Source organism: Nicotiana tabacum, chromosome 13 (assembly GCF_000715075.1).
Source record: "Nicotiana tabacum cultivar K326 chromosome 13, ASM71507v2, whole genome shotgun sequence".
In the NCBI taxonomy this organism is placed as follows: domain Eukaryota; kingdom Viridiplantae; phylum Streptophyta; class Magnoliopsida; order Solanales; family Solanaceae; genus Nicotiana; species Nicotiana tabacum.
Genome location: NC_134092.1, coordinates 88,942,770 through 88,964,145, shown reverse-complemented (window position 1 = coordinate 88,964,145; position 21,376 = coordinate 88,942,770). Strand labels below are relative to the sequence as shown.

Genomic DNA, 21,376 nt, shown 5'->3' with positions numbered 1-21,376 from the left:
CGACTAGTTGACCCTTCCACTGAACCTTCACTGAAGCAATGTTCTTTGTCCTCAACTTTCGGACCTGTCTGTCCAAGATGGCCACCGACTCCTCAACATAAGACAAATCGTTATCCAATTGGACTGAGATGAAATCTAACACATGAGACAGATCACCGTGATACATTCGAAGCATAGAAACATGGAACACCGGATGAATTGCAGATAGACTAGGTGGCAATGCAAGCTTGTAGGCCACCTCTCCCACTCTCTCAAGGATCTCAAAAGGTCCGATATACTCAGGGCTCAACTTGTCTTTCTTCCCGAACCTCATTACACCCTTCATAGGGGAAACTCGGAGCAAATATCACTCTCTAACCATAAATGCAGCATTACGAACCTTTCGATCCGCCTAACGCTTCTGTCTAGATTGGGTTGTACGAAGATGATCCTGGATCAACTTGACCTCCTCCAAGGCATCTAGAACCAAATCCGTGCCTAATAACGTAACCTTTCCCAGCTCAATCCAACCAAGTGGGGAACAACACCGTCTCCCATATAGGGCCTCAAAAGGAGCCATTTGAATACTTGATTGGTAGCTGGTGTTATAGGCAAACTCCGCAAGCGGCAAGAACTGATCCCAAGGACCCCCAGACTCCATAACACAGGCATGAAGCATATCCTCCAATATCTGAATGATGTGCTCGGACTGTCTGTCCGTGTGGGGGTGAAATACTCTGCTCAACTCAAGCCGTGTGTCTAACTCACGTTGTACGGCTCTCCAGAATCACGATGTAAACTATGTGCCCCAGTCAGAGATGATGGATACCTGGACACCATGAAGTCGGACAATCTCACGGATATAGGCCTGAGCTAGCTGCTCTGAAGAATAAGTAGTCACCACCGAAATGAAATGAGCCGACTTGGTCAACATATCCACAATCACCCATACAACGTCAAATTTCTTCTGAGTCCCTGGGATCCCAACAATGAAGTCCATGGTAACACCTCCCATTTCCAGTCGGGAATCTCAAGTCTATGAAGCAGACCTCCTGGCCTCTGGTGCTCATACTTCACCTGCTAACAATTTAGGCACCGAGCTACATACTCCACTATGTCCTACTTCATTCTCCTCCACCAATAGTGCTGCCTCAAATCCTGATACATCTTAGCGGCACCCGGATGAATGAAGTACCGCGTACTATGGGCCTCCTTAAGAATCAACTCACGTTACACATCCACATTGGGCATACATAATCAGCACCCGTATCTGAAACACACCGTCATCTCCAATAGAAACTTCCTTGGCATCGCCGTGTTATACCGTGTCCTTAAGGGCAAACAACTAATGCTCTCTGATGCATCATATAAATAAGACCGAGAAACCACATAAGTAATAACCCGACTGGGCTACGAAACATCCAATCTAACAAACTGGTTGGCCAAGGCCTGAACATCTAATGCTAATGGCCTCTACGCTACCGGTAGATATGCTAAACTGCCCAAGCTTTTCGCTTTTAGACTCAAGGTATTGGCCACCACATTGGCCTTCCCGGGATGATATAAGATGGTGATATCATAGTCTTTAAGAAATTCTAACCATCTCCGCTACCGCAAGTTAAGATCCTTCTATTTGAACAAATGCTGGAGACTTCGGTGGTCGGTATAGACCTCAGAAGGGGCACCGTAGAAATAGTGCCGCCGAATCTTCAAGGCCTGAACAATAGTTGCCAATTCCAAGTCGTGGATGTGATAATTCTTCTTGTGAACCTTAAACTACCTAGACATGTAGGCAATCACCCTACGATCTTGCATCAACACCGCGCAAAAGGCCAACACGTGACGCATCATAGTACACAGTGTAAGACCCCGAACCTAGAGCAACACTAACAGTGGGACTATATTCAAAGCAGTCTTGAGCTTTTGAAAGCTCTCCTCACACTCCTCGAACCATATGAAAGGAGCACCCTCCTGGGTCAATTTGGTCATAGGTGCAGCAATGGATGACAAACCCTCTACGAAACGGCGGTAGTACCCGTTCAAACCAAGGAAACTCCGGATCTCAATAGATGAAGATGGTCTGGGCCAACTTTGCGCTGCTTCAATCTTCTTTGAATCTACCTTGATCCCCTCACTCAACACCACATGACCCAAAAACTCCACCGAATCAAGTCAAAATTTACACTTTGAAAATTTTGCATACAACTTCTTTTCTCTCAATGTCTGGAGAACAATCCTCAAATGCTGCTCAAGATCCTCCCGACGCAGGAGTACACTAAGATATCATCAATAAACATAATGGCGAATGAATCAAGATAAGGCTGGAATACACTGTTGATCAGGTGCATGAATGCTGCTGGAGCGTTGGTCAACCCAAATGACATCACAAGGAACTTCTAGTGACCATACCGAGTCCTGAAAGTAGTCTTCGGATATCCGAATCCTGAATCTTCAGCTGATGATACCCCGACCATAAATCAATTTTTGATAACACTCTAGAAACTTGTAGCTGATCAAATAAGTCATCAATGCACGGTAATGGGTACCTGTTCTTCACTGTAACCTTGTTCAACTGCCGATAGTCAATATACATGCGCATAGAATCATCCTTTTTCCTCACACACAAAATTGGAGCACCCCAAGATGACACTCTAGGCCAAATAAAACCCTTATCAAGCAACTCTTGCAACAACTCCCTTAACTCCACTGGGGCCATACGATATGGTGGAATAGAAATGGGCTAAGTGCCTAGCAACAAGTCAATACCAAAATCGATATCCCTATCGGGCGGAATGCTCGGAAGATCTACCGAAAATATATCTCGGAAGTCTCTCACTACCGGAACTAACTTAACGATAGGAGGTATGCATCACACCCCTTCTCAATCATCCGTTGTGCCTTAAGGAAGGGCACAACCCTGCTAGGAACATAATCCAATTACCCATCCACTCCAACCGCTATAAACCTGACATATCCAATGCCAGCGTCTTAGTGTGTCAATCACGAATAACATGATAGGGTGACAACCAGTCTATGCCCAAGATAACATCAAAGTCTACCATACTGAGCAACAATAAATCAACTATGGTCTTTAAACCACCAATAACAACTAAACACGACTGATACATACAGTCAACAATAATAGAATCCCCTACAGGCATGAAAACTTAAATAGGAGAACTTAAATAATCACAAGATATATCCAAATATGAAGCAAAGTAAGATGATTCATATGAATAACTTGATCCTGGATCAAATAAGGTTGATGCATCTCTATGATAAATCAGAACAATACCTGTGATAACAATACCCGAAAAAGTATAACATCTGGCATGGCCTCCCCCTCTAGGGTGACCCCTACCCACTTGACCTCCACCCTTAGCTGGCTGTGCAGGTGGAGCGGCAACTAGAACAGTAACCATGGCCTAAGAAGTCTGAGGAGCCTGTGGAATGCGTGGCGTCTGAGTAGTCGGTAAAGGTGCACCCCTCTTGAGTCTGGGGTAGTCCTCACCATATGGAGAGTATCACCATACCCAAAACAAGCTCTCATAGGACGTGGCTACTAAAACTGGCTTGGGCCTAGTCGGCTGGACTGACTGCTGAAAGCACCCTGTGGAGGAGGTGCATTAGACAGTGGCGGTGCATAATGGGTAACCTGACACCCGAAAGTAGCTGGAGTACTACTAGAAGCTGGAAGTGCTGAATGAACCAGACGACTCAGAGTTGGCCTTGTCCTACCACAACAAACGAGATCAGGAGTTTCTTGGTGTTAGCAGGTTATTATCACCTATTTGTGGAGGGATTCTCTTCTATTGCAGTACCTTTGACTAGATTGACCTAGAAGGGTTCTCCATTTCGATAGTCCGATGATTGCGAGGCTAGATTTCAGAAGCTCAAGACCGCACTGACTACTGCACTGGTGTTATTGTTACTTTCCTATTCAGGGATGTATATTGTGTATTGAGATGCTTCACGCGTTGGTCTGGGTTGTGTATTGATGCAAGAGGGGCGAGTTATTACATATGCTTCATGTCAGCTGAAGCCCCACGAGAAGAATTACCCTGTACATGACTTGGAGTTGGCCGCGATAGTTCATGCTCTCAAGATCTGTAGGCACTATCTATATAGGGTGTCCAGTGAGGTTTGCACCGATCATCACAGCTTGCAGCATTTGTTTAAGTAAAAGGATCTCAATTTGAGGTAGCGTAGGTGACTTGAGTTACTAAAGGACTATGATATTGCCATCCTTTATCATCCAGGAAGGAGAATGTGGTTGCGGATGCCTTGAGCAGAAAGACTGAGAGTATGGGTAGTTTGGCCTTCATTTCAGCAGAGGAGAGGCCATTGGCTTTGGACATTCAGTCTTTGGATAACTGACTTGTGAGATTGGATATTTCAGAGCCCAGTCGAGTTCTTGTATGCGTTGTTGCTCAATGTTCATTATTTGAGCGGATCAAGGCTCGTCAGTACGACAATCCGCACTTGCTGGTTCTTAGGGAGACAATACTACAGGGTGGTACCAAGGAGGTTACTATCGGTGATGATGGTGTTCTGCGACTCTAGGGTCGTCTATGTGTTCCTAATGTTGATGGGTTAAGGGAGAAGATTCTAGAGGAGGCACACAGTTCTCGGTATTCTATTTATCTAGGTTCTACGAAGATGTATCGCGACCTGAGGCAGCATTATTGGTGGCGGTGAATGAATAAGGACATGGTTGAGTATGTAGCGAAATGCCTAAATTGCCAGCAGGTTAAGTATGAGCATCAGAGGCCAGGTGGCCTACTTCAGCAGATGGTTATACTTGAGTGGAAATGGGAGCGCATTACTCTGGACTTTGTAGTTGGGTTGCCGCAGACCTTGAGGAAGTTTGATGCAATTTTGGTCATTGTCGACAGGTTGACTAAGTCAGCACACTTTATTTCGGTTGTGACAACATACACGTCAGAGAGATTCGCCCAGATTTACATTCAGGAGATTGTTCGGTTGCATGGTGTGCCTGTTTTTATCATTTCAGATAGAGGCCCTCAGTTTATTTCACACTTTTGGAGAGCAGTACAGAGCGAGTTGGGTACCCGGGTAGAGCTCAACACATCCTTTCATCCGCAGACCGACGGACAGTTGGGGCAGACGGTTCAGATCTTGGAAGATATGCTGTGAGCATGTGTGATTCACTTCAATATCCAGTGGAATTGATTCTTGTCTTTGGCCAAGTTTGCTTATAACAACATTTATCAGTCCAGTATAGAGATGACTCCATTTGAGGCTTTGTATGGTTGGCGATATCGTTCGCCCATCGGATGGTTTGAGCCCAGCGAGGCTAGGTTATATGGTACTGACTTGGTAAAGGGGTCCTTGGAAAAGGTAAAGTTGATTCAGGAGCGACTTCGCACAGCACCGTCCAAACAGAAGAGTTACACAGATCAGAAGGTGCGTGATTTATCATTTATGGTGGGCGAGAAGGTTCTCTTGAAAGTCTCGCCGATGAAGGGAATCATGAGGTTCGGGAAGAAGGGCAAGCTGAGTCAAAGGTTTATTGGTCCATTTGAGGTGTTGAGGCGGGCTGGGCAGGTTGCTTATAAGCTTGATTTGCCTACCGGTCGATCAGGAGTTCATCCAGTTTTCCACGTGTCTATGCTCCGGAAGTATCACGCTGACAAGTTGCATGTGTTATACTACAACACGGTTCAGCTAGACGAGAGCCTGGGTTATGAGGAGGAGCTTGTTGCCATTGTTGACAGGCAGGTTCGCTAGATGAGGTCTAAGAAGATTTCTGCAGTGAAAGTCCAGTGGAAGGGTCAACCAGTCAAGGAGGTGACTTGGGAGACCGAGAAGGACATTTGGAGCATATATCCACACCTATTCAACACTCCAGGTATGATTCTAGACCCGTTCGAGGACGAATATTTCTTTAAGAGGTGGAGAATATAATGATCCAACTAGTCATTTTACTTTTTAGATCCCCGTTTCCCTAATTAAGACTCCCCATATGTGCCTTTACTGTTTTATGACTTGTGGGGATGGTTGGTTATGTTTTGGAAGGGTTCGGGTTGAAATCGGAACAATTAATTTCTTAATAATGGCCCACAAATGCCAAGTTTGACTTGAGTCAAAATTTTGAGTGAATGACCTCGGAATCGGGATTTGATGGTTTTAATTGCTTCGTATGATTATTTTGGACCTGGGCATACGTTCGGATCGGGTTTCGGATGACCCGGGAGCGTTTCAGCGCTTAAAGATGAAAGTTGGCACCTTGAAGGATTTCTTGTTATTTAAATTTGGTTTGGAGTATGCTATGGCGTTATCGAGGTCTGTTTGGGATTCCAAGCTTGGTAATAGTTCCGTATGGTAATTTATGACTTGTACGCAAAATTTGGCATCATTCCGAGTTGATTTGACAAGAATCGGACGCGCGAAAGTGTTTCTAGAAGTTCTTGAGTTTCATGATTTAATTCATGCATTTTGGAAATCGATTCGTTATTTTAGATATTATTTCGGTGTTTTGATCGTGAGAGCGAGTTCGTATGCTTTTTTTAGACTTGTGTGGATGTTTAGTGTGGAGCCCAAGCAGCTCGGGTGAGTTTCGAGCGCGTTTGGAGTGGTGGAAGAACTTTAGTTTTTCTGGGCTGGTGCTGCAGTTCTCGCAAATGCGTGATTTTGTTCGCATTTGCGAGGTTGGGAAAACACTGAGGGATTCGCATTTGCGAACGTTTCTGTCGCTTTTTCGATCTGCCCATCTTCGCAATTGCGACGGTTTTGGTCGATATTACGACTCTGGAAGAGATGGCCATTCTTCGCATTTGCGATGTTTTTGTCGCATTTGCGAACAAGATGTCGCAAATGCGACATGTGGGACTGGTGCAAGGGCTTTTTATTACGGGACTTAGCTTCATTTTCCTCATTTCCCACTTAGTCTTAGGCTATTTTGAGAGCATTTTGTGGAGGAATTTCATCAACATCAAGAGGTAAGTGATCCCTATAATTTCCTTAGCTAAATACGCAAATTATAGGTAGATTAAACATGGAAAAGTTGTGAAATTAATGAGATTTTGTGAAGAAACTAGGGTTTAGGTAAAATTGGGATTTGATTATGGTTTTGGTGGTGGAAATTGGATTATATATTTGAGTTCTGGAGGTCATGGGTAACAAAACAATTGTCTTCAAAATTTTCCAGAATTCGGGCACATGGGCTCGGAGGTGAATTTTAGGAATCTTCCAATTTGGGTTGGGTTATGAGTTGTATTTGGCTGATTCTATTTTTGCAGTATAGATATGCATGCCAATACCTCTGCATTGTCATACCAGAACATTGTGATATTGACTGACAAGAACTCAACCACTTGCTTATCTGATATGTGACATATTTCACCTGGACACCGCCAGAATGAGCATGACTGCATGCTAATACCACTAATAGATGTCTTAGTAAAACACATCAACATAAGGTAAGCAGACATGAACTAGCATATGTCATTTTCTTCCCTTTGGTAGCCATCAGTCAGGTGGTTTTCTTTTTTCTATCTTAACTCTTAGATTAGGAATTTGGTATTTGTCGATGTTGATTAGTCTCCTTCCTGCACTAGGCAATTCACAGAAGTTGTTAAAGTGAGTAGTACCTGCAAAAGAGAACACAATGTTAGCTATAAAATCTGCTACTGTATTTCCCTCTCTGAATACATGTTGGAATATGACATTGAAATGGTTCCTTATCCCTTTGACCTTCTACACTTCTGTCCCTATGCACCATGGTATATCCCATTCCCCTTCAATCACCTTCTTTAAAACCAATGAATCAGTCTCCATTACGAGTGGATAAAAATTTGTTTCAACACAGTATTCCAGTCCTGCCATTATTTCCTTTGCCTCAGCTACAATATTGGTAGTTATACCTAAGTCGTCTGCTCTTGCTTAAATCAAATCACATGCATCATTTCTCACACAAAAACCAAGTGAGCTATGACCTGGATTCTCCTTTGAGGCACCATCAGTGTTACATTTAAACCACCCTTTATGAGGCATCTGCCATGTCACTTTTGTAATGATCAGAATAGGTTTATATCCTTCAAAGAAGTCTATAATATCATGCCATAGCATAGGTATATTAGATAGCCCTGAGTACCTAACTCTTGCGAAGAAGTGAAGAGTCTTGGTAACTTCATGAATGACTCTATTAATAGAAACTGATCCCCTATTTTTGCCAGTATTCCTCTTCTTCCATAATTCCCATGTGATGATAACTGGAACTGCCTGAAACATACGACCTATTTTGACCCTTCTTTTAAAAATTAATTTATTTATACTTGTTAATTTTCAATAAATATGTTAAGGATACTTTCTAATTAATAATACCTATTTTTATAAAATTAAGTAATTTATGGTATTACCCAATAACTAGTGATTATATAATTATAAATGTATAACTCTTATTACTTTGAAACTATTAAAATAACTCTCATATTCAATACATAGGTTTATAATTAATTTAATAAATTTATCCTAATTTTGGTAAAAAAATAACTCATCATTTCAAAACAAGTCCGGATTTAGTGTAGTAAATAGGAAAATAAGATATTTGGTAATTAATTATTTAATTACAGTAATTAATAGTGTATTTGATGATTATAATTTTTGTTACATTTTATTAAAATTAATTAAGTTCCTTTAAATTAATTTTTAAAATGTTAAAGACTAAAATGCTACAATTTTAGTTGTACAATCAAATACAATGTGGCTATTTGTTAAATTAATTTCAACCCAAAAGCACTAGCCCAAAGCATTTGACCTGGTCCAGGTTCACCCCTCCGATTTCAACGTGGTAGTGTGGGCCACTTTTATTGAGACCATAAACTCGTTCCACGTCACTCATTTACATTACTCATAAAATAAACACAATCAATCTAAGAAGTCCATCCCTCAGATCAACGGCCCATGTTTTTGTCTCAATTTCCCTTTAATTTCAATGCCCCATCTGATTTAATCACAACCGTCCAAATCCAACAATCCAACGACTGTCATATTATACCATTTTAATTATTTAATCCCTGATTTATCAGGGCCGTTGATCTAAAGATCTAACGTCCTAGATTACATCCTCCGCTTTAACCCTTAGAGACCAGTCCAATCTCCCCAAACCCTAAATCATTTACCTACTGACTGGGCCGCCCCTTTTTCCCTTCCTCTCTCTATTCTCTCAACTACAAACCAAATCAGTCACAAAACTCTGCACCTATTCGTGCAAGGTCATGAATCATGACAGAAAATCATCCCCTTTGTCCTCCATATCCATGATTTTCGCTTATTCTTTGCCCGTTTCATCGTCGAGATTCAAAATCTCCAAATCTGAAACCCTAGACCAAATCGTGCAAGGTCTAGTCTTCATAAATTCTTTTATTGCTAAATCTATGACACACATGGCTATTTCCTAGTGTTATCTTGATTATTCTTAGTTCAGAGGTCAAACGAAGCGACCTCTGGACAATGGGGCTTTTATCCGGTAGATTGCCTTCAATGGATAACTTCCCAACCTCAGGTAAAACTTATCACTGTTCTTATCTCTATCTCCTCTGATTTCACCCGATTATGCTCACATCACCACCTCTCAGTCACTCTCTACTACCATTTGAATTATGTTGAACCCTAAGGGCATTGAATGCCACTATAAAAGGGAGCTTTCAATGCTTCAAACTAACACACGAAAAATTACCTAACAAGCATAAAACATCTATCCAACTACAATTATTCACTACGCTTAAATTTTGAGTGGCAAAAATCAAACTAGGGTTTCTAACTAGTTTTGATTTTTCTTTCCGGATTCTAAGCTTTACACTAGTCGGAGTTTGAGTTCTTGATTCTTAACGGCTAAGAAAGTCTCTCGTTTGGTTTGCTTCTCAAAAGAAGGTGAGTGAGCCTCGACCTTTCCTCTCTTTTAATCATCTAATTAAAAGCATGTTTGTTCTATTGTTTCTTGTTAATTAACTCTGTTTCTTGTATGTCAATAGTTAATTATCTGTTATTTGTTTGCCATTAGTTCATATCAGAACAACTAAACTCTGGAGGTATAAGCTTCTTTTATAATCTAAAAATTAGAATCATGTACTGACTAATTATCTCCTTGCAATATTAATGAACATATCTTTGGGTGGTCTCTATATTGCTAAGTTTAAATGATTAACAAAAACTTCAATGATTCCATGCATTCCACACTTCCCTGATGTACTACTGCGACTCTTTTGTATGCTATATTAATTTGTTTTCAGTGTTACTGGTATGATTCACCTGATAAACTAGCTTAAGTGAATATGAATCTTTAAGAACAAAGACATGGCTGCAACTGCTAGCTTGAGTATATCATACTCACATCATTTTGATTTCCTTTCTAACATGCTTCTGTGATCCAGTTAAACCTCATAATTGTGTGATTATGTCTAGATTTTACTACATAAACATGCTGTAAACTAATTGGACCCATATACTTGCCCATTATGTATTCTGAAGCAGCTTCACATTTATCTTTAGTTATGGAACCTGATTAAGATACATCTACATTATGTAAGTCTCATTTGTTATGCTAAAGTATTAAACTAATCTTCATCATGACTAAATTCTTATACACAGTTTGTATGATAGATCCTTAATGTAATACTCTCATTGACCTTCCTGAAACTTACACCTAGTAACACTGTTAAGTTGGTCTTCTAATATTCAACCATGTCTGCCATGCTGTGATCCTATAAGACTGTCATATGTGTGCGTTTGAATGCTATCTCTGGGACTTCTGCACTCAACTTATTCTTGAACAAGCTCTGTTTGTCTTACCTACTCATACTTGTGTCTCTGATATCACATAGCTTTGTTAAGTCAATATAAGTTCACTCTAGCCATTATAAACTTAGGAGAAACTACATGATGCTTGTCTGCCTTGTTATGTGAAGGACTGTATATTTAACTTCTAATCAGCCTAGATGGAATGAAAGATTTCTTTAGAGGTCATATCACTTGTTAAGTGTAGTTAAATGTATTTTCTTATCCCTGTGTTTTAATAACTCTGAAGTGGGCTGTTAACCCCTATACTTAGTAGGAAGTGGTGTCCTAACCTATGTGTGGACTTTCATTAGGTGTATACATGAATAAATATATGACCACAGTTGAGAATCTTCATAAGTATGAACCCGCCAATAGGATTAGTGAGGTTAATACACATGATATCTCCCCTGCTCCTTTGAACAACATGACTTATTTGTTCTATGTTCTTATATTGGCATATTGGTGTTCTTATTACTTGCCAACACCTATAATTGATTTTATTTGAGTACTCTCAAGCCTGATAAAGTATATGACAGTGTATTACATGCTTGTATGCGAACTATGATCTCTTTTGGTGTTAATGCAGTATTCTGAACACTTATTTATAAGAAATATACATCTCCTTGTGTATTGTCATTACTGTTGTATTGGAATTTACATTGAGTGCCTCATTAACATTTAAACCTTTAGGGAAGATCAAGTGTGAGTAGTTAGGGTTATTTAGGAGTTGGATTTAGTTCTTGGTTGAGATACTCTCTCTAAAATAAGTACTGCTCGGGGTCCTTGAGACCCTAGAGAACTTTCAAGTACCAAGGATCAAAGGGGATCTCGGCCATGAATGAAATTTTACCCTAAGTATTTAATTTATGATATTTACTAATCTCTTTAGGTTTAGTGTCAAATGGAAATAAAGGTTCCACTATAAATTATTTTACTCTGTATGACTTCACATTAATTTGCATTCCTAATAACGATTGATTGTTACAGTCTGTCTTGGGCCTACATTGGTGTTACTTATGTTTAAATATTATATTGGGCTGTATATCTAATAACCTTCTCTCTTTTATTATGCATGTGTCTGAGTGGGGCCTACCGAGTTCTCAAATAACACAGGCCCAAATTTCTAGCCTGAACTTGGAGTCACCTGAAGCTACCGCTCATTGTCTGCTGGGCCTAATTCCTCCCAGGCCCAAACCATGAGTCCATTTTCTTTTTTCTATTGCTCTTATAAGTCTACTCTTATTTTTTATATGTATATAACCCTGATAATATTGATTGAATGATTTCTTCTAGTTCTTAGAGTTATACTAACAACCTAGGCAAGCCCTAAAGACGTAGGTAAAAATAAAGACACTGCAACTTAGTAGTAGTTAATTCTAACTATTAATCACTCATATTATTCAACTTCCGTCATTATTTTTACTAACAGTTTTCATGAAGTTTTTGAAACTAAGAGCGATTTGCAAAGTCAACCGTCTCTCTTTCTAAAACAAGGGAAAATTGGAAAACTCAGTAAAACAATTTCAAAAGGCGGGTTATTTCTACAAGTCAACAAATGTTGCTGCAATTAAGGATCTTTAAGCGATTTTCTTTTAATTTGAACATGAGATTTGAAATCAACTTTCATGGTATATCTATACCCCATTTTCCTAATAGTTATTACTTTACACAAATAGCCACTTGGTCCCAAAAATTAAATGTTTTAAATTCATCTTTTCGGAATACTTTTCAATTGTATAAACATTTTCGAAGGCTTTTCTTTTAAAATAGAACGTACACTTTTCGAAGTATATATGCTACCCCTCTTTCAAATTGATAAGTTTTGAAAAATTATTTAAGATAAGACGCATATATTAAACCCTAAGTATGTAAGATATAGACATCTAAATTCCCCGAACCTAGTCTAAGTCCTATGGAGCTACCTCAGATAGATTCTAGGGGGTGCCTAACACCTTCCCCTTAGAAGAACAAGAACCCTTACCCAAATCTTACTGGTTAGCAGACTATTAGGATAATGATCTTAATAATTAAATATGTCCCCTAGTATACCTTTAAATATTAGGTGACTACTCTCTTTCATCATCAACAGGGAAATCACTCGTTGAATCTTATTTTAACTCGTGCAAAATAGGGTGCAACAACATGGAGACTCTGCTGGAGAATACACTTAGGTTCTTACCTTAGCAAATTTAGACTAGACCTAGAATTTAGGAAAATTTGTGTATATACTGCTTTAACTGTACTTAATTTGCAAATATATGCTTACCTGTCTTACTTGTTCATCTTATACATATCTGCTTGCTTTAATATTATCACTAATATCCCATTATCTGTTATCGCGTTATATATATTGTCATCACACTCTTTCCTATCGAGTCTTGGCCGTACACTATCACGCACAATGGCACACGAGGGTTATTTTTTACACCTCTCCGAACCTTCTTTCAAAATTCTTTAGTTTTAGAGAATGGCTTTCTTAGGTAAACTTACATAACTTCTTGCAGTATTCAGTTTAACTCCGAAATTAGGAAATACTCTACTCTAGCAAACATAGGTCATATTGCAATAAAGTTAGGTGAGTTGGTCCTTAGCATCGACACATAATTAGGAAATCCACCCTAATGTAAACGGGTCATGCACCCAATGACATGACTTTTGTGGAGCGACGAGCCAATCATGATGAGACACTAAAGATCCAAAGAAAAACACTTATTAAACACTTTTCTACCCCTTTCAGAAGTGAAAATCAACCAGAACATCCCCAAAATCAATATGGTCATGGGAGTGCCGCATAAGTTGATAAAATGGTGGAATAACATCCTCCGAGAGCATGGAGACAAAATTAGGACGCACCTAGGATCATTAACTGCCTTACTGAACATCCAGGCCGACATGGTGCTTACCAGACTGTTGATAGAAGTCTGGGATCCGGAAAAAGTGGTTTTCAAGTGCTTTGACTGTGAATTGGTACCAATGTTGGAAGAAGTTACCAGCTTCACAGAGCTACCATTTGCTGGAACAAAGACGATACTACCAGTTACCATGCCCAGCTATAAGTTTCTCGATGCTTTGGGTTTGGCTGGTAGTAAGAGTTTGAGGAACATTGAAGATGGGTGGGTAGGCTTGGACCAATTGTTTGACAGGTTTGGACATCGAGAGAGCTACAAATGGTACTTGGGAGAGTTCCAATATGATCTGGCGTCCTGGGAAAGTCTCCGCCCCCATAACCTTCTCTTTGGCACTGCTATGATTACTGGTTTTTTCACATAGGAGAAGACGAATCAACATCAACTTGTTGCAAGTGGTCTTGGAAACATTCCAGGGTAACCTCCAAGACACCTTGGTGCCTATGATATTGGCAGAAATGCTAAGAGCACTGTCCACATGTTCTCAGGGGTACTATTTCTTCAAAGGTTGCAACGTGTTGCTCCAAATATAGGACACAGAGCTCTTCTTTCAACGAGAAGCCACAATTGATTACTTTGTGGGTGTTAGCAATATGATTTAGAGTCCTAATGAGAGAATGAGGCACAGGGTCTCCACGCACGAACAAGAAAAATGGAGAGAGATGCTGAAAAACTTGAGCGGAGAATGGACAAACTGGAGGCTTTCATGGCTCGTCGGCAAGGCAATTTTAAGGACCCCCTAGAAGTATTTCATAGATCTTATAGGAATCGAAGGCATTTAGCCATATGCACCCTTATGAGTTCTTAGGCAGTTTGGTTTGAACCAAGATGTACCTTTTTGGATGAGAACGACTCTGTATGAAGATGAGTACAATGGGCAGATTCCGATCCCAATGATAAGGAGACTTCAGGGGGAGTGGAATGATTTAATTATGATGTCAATGGGTTAGAATTCGTGGTGCACTCCAGAATATTAAGTCTAGATTAAAAAAGAGGATGAGATGGCCCGACCAGGCAAAGAAGGAGTGGCCTGGTTGGAAGATGCAGTAGCAGCCTTACAAATATATCATGAGATCTTGCCCCACTACCTTGTGACTACCTCCATGCATTACCAAGTGAACTAACTGCTTTATGTGCTCATATTTGTGCAAACACTGAAACTTACTTACATTCTTCTTTTTCTTTTCTTTTCTTGCATTACTTTATTATTATTCCCCGAAACAGAGGTTGGTTTGTGTTGACCCGAAAAGCTGGCCGAACCACCATACAACTTGAGATCAAAAGGAAAGATGTCTGTGACAGATGACCCGACCGGACACGCTTTGGTAATAGCTGATAGCCCGGGGCAATCAGGAGAAAAGAATGATACTCGGAATGACAAACATGTTTCTAGGATGGCACAAGAGATGGAATCACTGAGAGAGGAAGTGCAACACATTCGGGAACTGGAGCATCTGGCTGTGACGACGCTCCCACAACCACCCTGGTTTCCTTCTCTAGATTCGATCCCTAATAACTTTCCTTCAACTACCCACCAAGTAAATAATCCCCGACTTCAGTTAGGTAGCACCCCAGTAACCCCTTCAAACCCATCAAATCCTCCCATACATACCCCTTACTTACCAAATTATGTTAAGACGCCTCCAAACCCACCAGTCACTACCAACACAGTTCATACCCTTCCTCATGATGGCATCACCTTTGCCAACAATCAAAACCAGCACATACCACTGGACACGAGCGATATGTTCCACTCGTATATGCCATTTCAGAACCCACTTTCATAGCGCTTGTCACATCCAGGTTGCCTAATTAATTTGATCAATATGCTTAAATGAGAGGGAAGCAAAGTATAAAGAGGAAGATTTGGTATCCGAATAGTTACGAGCTTTGAGAAAACAAATGAAGAACCTTTAGGTGGCTCGAGGGATCCAGAGTATAGATTACAAGAATATGTGCATATACCCTGATGTGGACATGTCGGTACAATACAAGCCTCGGAAATTTGACATCTTTGATGGGACAGGTGATCCACATGCACACTTGAGAGCCTACTGCAATAAGCTAGCTGAAGTAGGAAGGAATGAGAAGTTAAGGATGTAGCTATTTATAAGAAGGTTAACAGGAGAGGCACTCACTTTGTACACCCGCCAGGATCCCAGAACGTGGAAAGAATAGCAAGATATAACAGAAGACTTCATGAACCATTTTCAGTTTAACACAGAAATTAATCTAGATAGGTTCGCCCTGGTAAATTTGTAGAAAAAGCCGTCAGAATCATTTCAGGAGTATGCCCATCATTGGAGGTAGGAGGCTGCAAGGACCCAGCCCCCGCTAGATGACGATGAGTTGACTAAATATTTCATTAGGGTCCAAGAAGGAATCTACTTTTAAAAGATGATAGGCGTAATGGGTCAGAAGTTCCCCGAACCTGTTAATATGAAAGACTTTTAGAGGAATGAATCAAGTCTAGACAGATACAATCTATGGCCGTGTTACAATCAACTAGAAAAGCAATTCAATCTGATTCGATAAGCAGTGAAAAGAAGAATAAAGAAGAGGTATTAGCAATCGTTACCTATTACCAGTCCAATTCACCCCATGGAAACAACTCTTATTCTCCGAACACCCATTCCCCACACCCGCCTACTTATGCTCCAATATATAACATGAAACCATTCTATAACCCCTACCTCAATATAACCCACCTTGCACCTATATAAGTCCAAATCCACCATGACTATACTATCTAGTTCATACCACACTCCTCAATATCGACCCACCTATGCACCCCGGCCTCGTCCAAATTTCAAAAAGAAAGGTCCCAAAAACTATATCTCGATTGTTAAACCTTTGACTCAATTATTTGAAAGGTTGAGAAGAGTTGGCTTGATATATCCTGTAAAAGGAAGGATTCCTGAACACCCTTCGAAATACTTTGATGCAACTAAACGGTGCGTCTACCATTTAGGCGTACCGAGACATGATACCAAGGATTGCAGGCTGAATAATGAAATTGAGTCACTGATCAAAAGTGGAGCCATTCAGTGCACCCTAGCTCTGCCAATGTGAACTGTAACCCACTGCCAAACCACTATAATCAAGGAGCTAATATGATCTCCCTGAATGAAGAGTCTGACTTAAAAGGAATTATCGTCATAATAGGAAACACCGAGGTTGCAAGGGTTCCAACCCGAAGAACTTTGATGATCATTGTACAGTTAAAACCTACAGTGATGGTCCAGACGTACTAGCAACAGTCCACCGCCACTACCAGGAATGAGGAGGATAGGGAATACAAGACAGTCCCCTGGACGTATCAGCAAAATGAGAAAGTCAAGATAACAGATTCCACAACGGCTCATTGAATGACTAGGCGAATGAGGTGTTACGCTACAGAGGAGGTAACCCGAGGAAATACAGGAGGGGAATAGATTCATAGGAGGAATATAACATATGATGAGGCCATAGAATGTTGGATGAAGATGCCAGCTAAAGAATACTCCATGGACGATAAATTGAAGAAACCCCCTTCACATATATCGATCATGGATCTGCTAATGATTTTTGACAGTCATAAAGATGCCTTGATAAAGGTGTTAAGTGGAATGAGCATACCGAGCAACACTACCAGTGAGGCATTGGAAGCAACCATCAGTAAACATGATTACCTTCTGAAGAGATGAACTTCCAGTAGAGGGTGTGAGTCACATTACCATCAAGCGCGGGGATAAAGTGGTATCCTGAGTACTTGTTGATGGAGGTTCCAAAGTTACTATCCGCCCGCTTTGTAGTCTACTAGAGTTGGGTATTCATCTGAGAGAAGTGAAAGAAAGCCATGTTAGGGTGAGAGCTTTCGACGAGTCACATAAAGACGTCACTGGGGAAATTTACATAGCTTTGCAAATTGGACCAGTTGAGTTCCCAATACTATTTCAAGTAATGGATATTTCATTCTCATACAACTTGTTGCTGGGAAGACCTTGGATACATATAGCAGGGGCAGTTCCATCCACCCTACATCAGTGCATGAAGTTTGAGTGGGGTTATCAAAAGATTGTAGTTCATGGTGAATGGAGCCAGTCAGTTTATCTAGAACGTGTAGTTCCATTCATAGAAGGATTGGACGATGTCGCTTTTCATGCGGTCGAGATCATGCAGACCAGGGAGATATAAGGGACTGAGCAAAATCTGGGTATGCAGTCACCATACAGATCAAAGATGGCTATAAGAGAAATAATGAAGTACAGGTACCGACTAGGGACGGGGCTGAGAGCCCGATCATATGGGATAACGGAGCCGATTGAGCTAAGGGGACAGAAAGGTAGAGCCGGCTTAGGGTATCAGCCTCCAACTGGAAAGACATACACTGGTGGCTTCGGGAAGAAGGCTTTTATGCTAGAGCGTGTTCTGGGTCCAAGTCAGAGCTCAACACCGGAGGACAACATCATTGAATCAATGGGAACACTGTTTGTGACCATGATCGAGGAATGCTGCGACAAAGTTGATATCAAGACACCGACCATTCAGGATGCCGAACGAGGAGAGGACTTATAGAATTAGACCACCAGCCCATCCCTGGTTTGCCGGGAGTCTTGGTAGTGTGGAATTGTAAAACCTTTGGGAAAACAACTCACGGTCAATTGAGGCTTGAACCATGCCTATTCTCTTTTGTCAATTGCCTCCTTGAATGCTTAGACATTCCTTTTGATGAAATAAAAGAATTGCTTTCTTGAAATTATTGCAAACTTATTTATCATTTAATTTATACTTAGTTTTCCTTTTTAATAATCAAAAAGATAAAAAACCGCGTTCTGTGATTATAACATGTAACAAAAGCCTCGAGCAAAGCGATCTAGACTACGAGGAGTACGACAAAAGCATGATGTAATATAATATCCCACAAGAGATCGAGTAGTTGGAAAGCTAAAAAAGCCTAACCTTGAAGATACAGATGTAATCAACTTAGGTAGCAAAGAAGATGTGAAAGAAACTTGAATCAACATCAATTTTAAAGGAAAGCAAAAAAATGAACTGGTCGAGCTCCTCCAACAATACATCGACGTATTCGCGTGGTCATATGAAGACACATCCGGATTGAGTACCGACATCATTTTACATTGGTTGCTTACCGATCATGCTAGACCGCTAGTCCAACAAAAACCTAGAAAGTTCAAGACGGATTTGAGTTTGAGGATAAACAATGAAGTGACCAAGAACATAGAGGAAAACATGGTGAGGGTCACCAATTATACCACATGGTTGGAAAATATCGTACCGGTGACAAAGAAGGATGGGAAGATTAGTATATGTGTGGACTATCGAGAACTTAACAAGGCCAATCCAAAAGATGATTTCCCTTTAGCAAACATTTATATACTCATCGACAATTGTGCAAAACACGAGCTGTAGTCATTCATGGATTGTTTTGCCGGGTACCATCAGATTCTGATGCATGAAGAAGACGCGGAGAAGATAGTGTTCACTATGCCTTGGGGAGTTTATTGCTACAGAGTCATGTTGTTCGGCCTCAAGAACGTTGTTGCTGCTTACATGAGGGCCATGACGACCCTCTTTCACGATTTGATCCACAAAGAGATTGAGGTATATGTGGACGACGTCATTATCAAATCTCGAAAGAGTGCAGAGCATTTGGAGGACCTGAAGAAGTTTTTTGAACATTTGCGGAGGTACCGTCTAAAGTTGAACCCCACAAAATGTGCATTTGGAGTCCCCGCCAGGAAACTGTTAGGTTTCATTGTGAGCAGGAAAGGGATAGAATTGGATCCTTCAAAGACTAAAGCCATTAAAGACCTACCGTCGTCCAAGAGCAAGAAGGACGTGTTGTGTTTTCTTGTTAGGTTAAATTACTTCCAGCAGATTCATAGCCCGGTCTACGGTAATTTGCGAGCCTATCTTCAAGATGCTGAAAAAGGATGCCGCTACGAAATGGATAGAAGACTGTCAGAAATCTTTCAACAAGATCAAGGAGCATTTGTCAAATCCACTAGTGTTGGTTCCTCCTGAGCTCTAAAATCCATTATTATTATATTTGTTAGTTTTGGACAATGCATTTGGATGCGTTTTGGGACAACACGATGAGACCGGGAGAAAGAGCAGGCTATCTACTACCTGAGCAAGAAGTTTACACCACGTGAAGCGAAATACACTTTGATAGAATGAACCTGTTGTGCTTTGACTTGGATCGCCTAGAAGGTGAGGCACTATATGGCGGCATACACCACACATCTGATATCCCGGCTCAACCCGCTCAAGTACATCTTTCAGAATCTGATTCCAACAGGAAAACTGGCCAAATGACAGATTCTTCTCAACGAGTTCGACATTATGTACGTAATACAGAAGGCTATCAAAGGACAAGCCTTAGCTGACCACCTTGCAAAGAACCTTGTGGACAAGGATTACGAACTGCTCACTACATACTTTCTGGATGAAGAAGTGTTGTTCACCAGAGAAGACATCATAGAGTAATACCCAGGATGGAGAATGCTCTTCGACGGAGTAGAAAATTTCAAAGGAGTCGAAATTAGGGTAGTCCTAATTTTAGAATCAGGACAGCATTACCTAGCATCACCAAAGATAAGGTTCCCCTATACCAATAATATGGCCGAGTATGAAACGTGCATCCTCGAGATTAAGATGGCAGTCAACATGAACATCAAGGAGCTTCTGGCCATAGGAAATTCTGATCTATTGATACATCAAGTCCAAGGAGAATTGACTACAAAGAACGTCAAGATCCTTTCGTACCTACATTGCGTAAAGGAATTGTGCAAGAAGTTCAGCAAGATCGAGTTCAAACACATTCCCAGAATCTATAATGAATTTGCCGATGCTCTCCCAACTTTGTCATCCATGATCCAGCATCCAGATAAGAATTACGTCGATCATATTGAGATAGAGGTCGGGGATCAGCATGCGTACTGCTTCCATGTAGATGAAGAGCCGGATGGTAAGCTGTGGTACTACGACATCAAGAGGTTTCTAGAAACAAAAGAGTACCCAGATAATGCCACCAATGGTCAGAAACTAGTGCTCAGAAGGCTAGAGAATCACTTTTTCCTCAACATGGAAGTCCTATATAGGAGAACCCCAGACTTGGGTTTGTTAAGATGTGTAGATGCTGCTGAAGTAACCAAATTTCTATAAGAAGTACATGCAGGGACATGTGGACCTCACATGAATGGCTTCATCTTAGCCAAGAAGATTTTAAGAGCCGGATACTTTTGGATGACCATGGAGAGTGATAGCATTCGCTACGTACATAAGTGTCACCAGTGCCAGATCCACGGGGATTTCATCTTGGTTCCACCAAATAAGATGGATGTAATGGGTTCACCTTGGCCGTTCTCCACTTGGGGCATAGACGTAATTGGACCTATAGAGCCCGCCGCATAAACATGATACTTTTTCATCTTGGTAGCCATTGACTACTTCACCAAATGGGTCGAAGCTTCTACATACAAGGTCGTCACGAACAAAGTAGTGGCAGATTTTGTCCGTAAAAACATAGTCTCCCGATTTGGGATACCTGAATCAATCATCACTAACAATGGATCCAATATCAATGATGATATCATGGTGGAGATTTGTGAGAAATTTAGAATCTCCATCGTAACTCCATAACTTACAGGCCGAAAATGAATGGGGCAGTAAGCAACCAACAAAAA

General features: G+C 40.8%; 1 protein-coding gene across 1 annotated transcript; it reads left to right on the top strand.

The window, feature by feature from the left end:
- Positions 1 to 20,345: 20,345 nt before the first annotated feature.
- Positions 20,346 to 20,855, top strand: LOC107770240 (uncharacterized). The gene has a single exon (XM_016589520.2). The coding sequence runs from the start codon at positions 20,346 to 20,348 to the stop codon at positions 20,853 to 20,855; it is 510 nt and encodes a 169-aa protein (XP_016445006.2).
- The last annotated feature ends 521 nt before the right edge of the window (positions 20,856 to 21,376 follow it).

Excerpts from the sequence above, each read along its gene's own strand:
- LOC107770240 (XM_016589520.2), top strand. The coding sequence starts at position 20,346 with ATGGCAGTCAACATGAACATCAAGGAGCTTCTGGCCATAGGAAATTCT.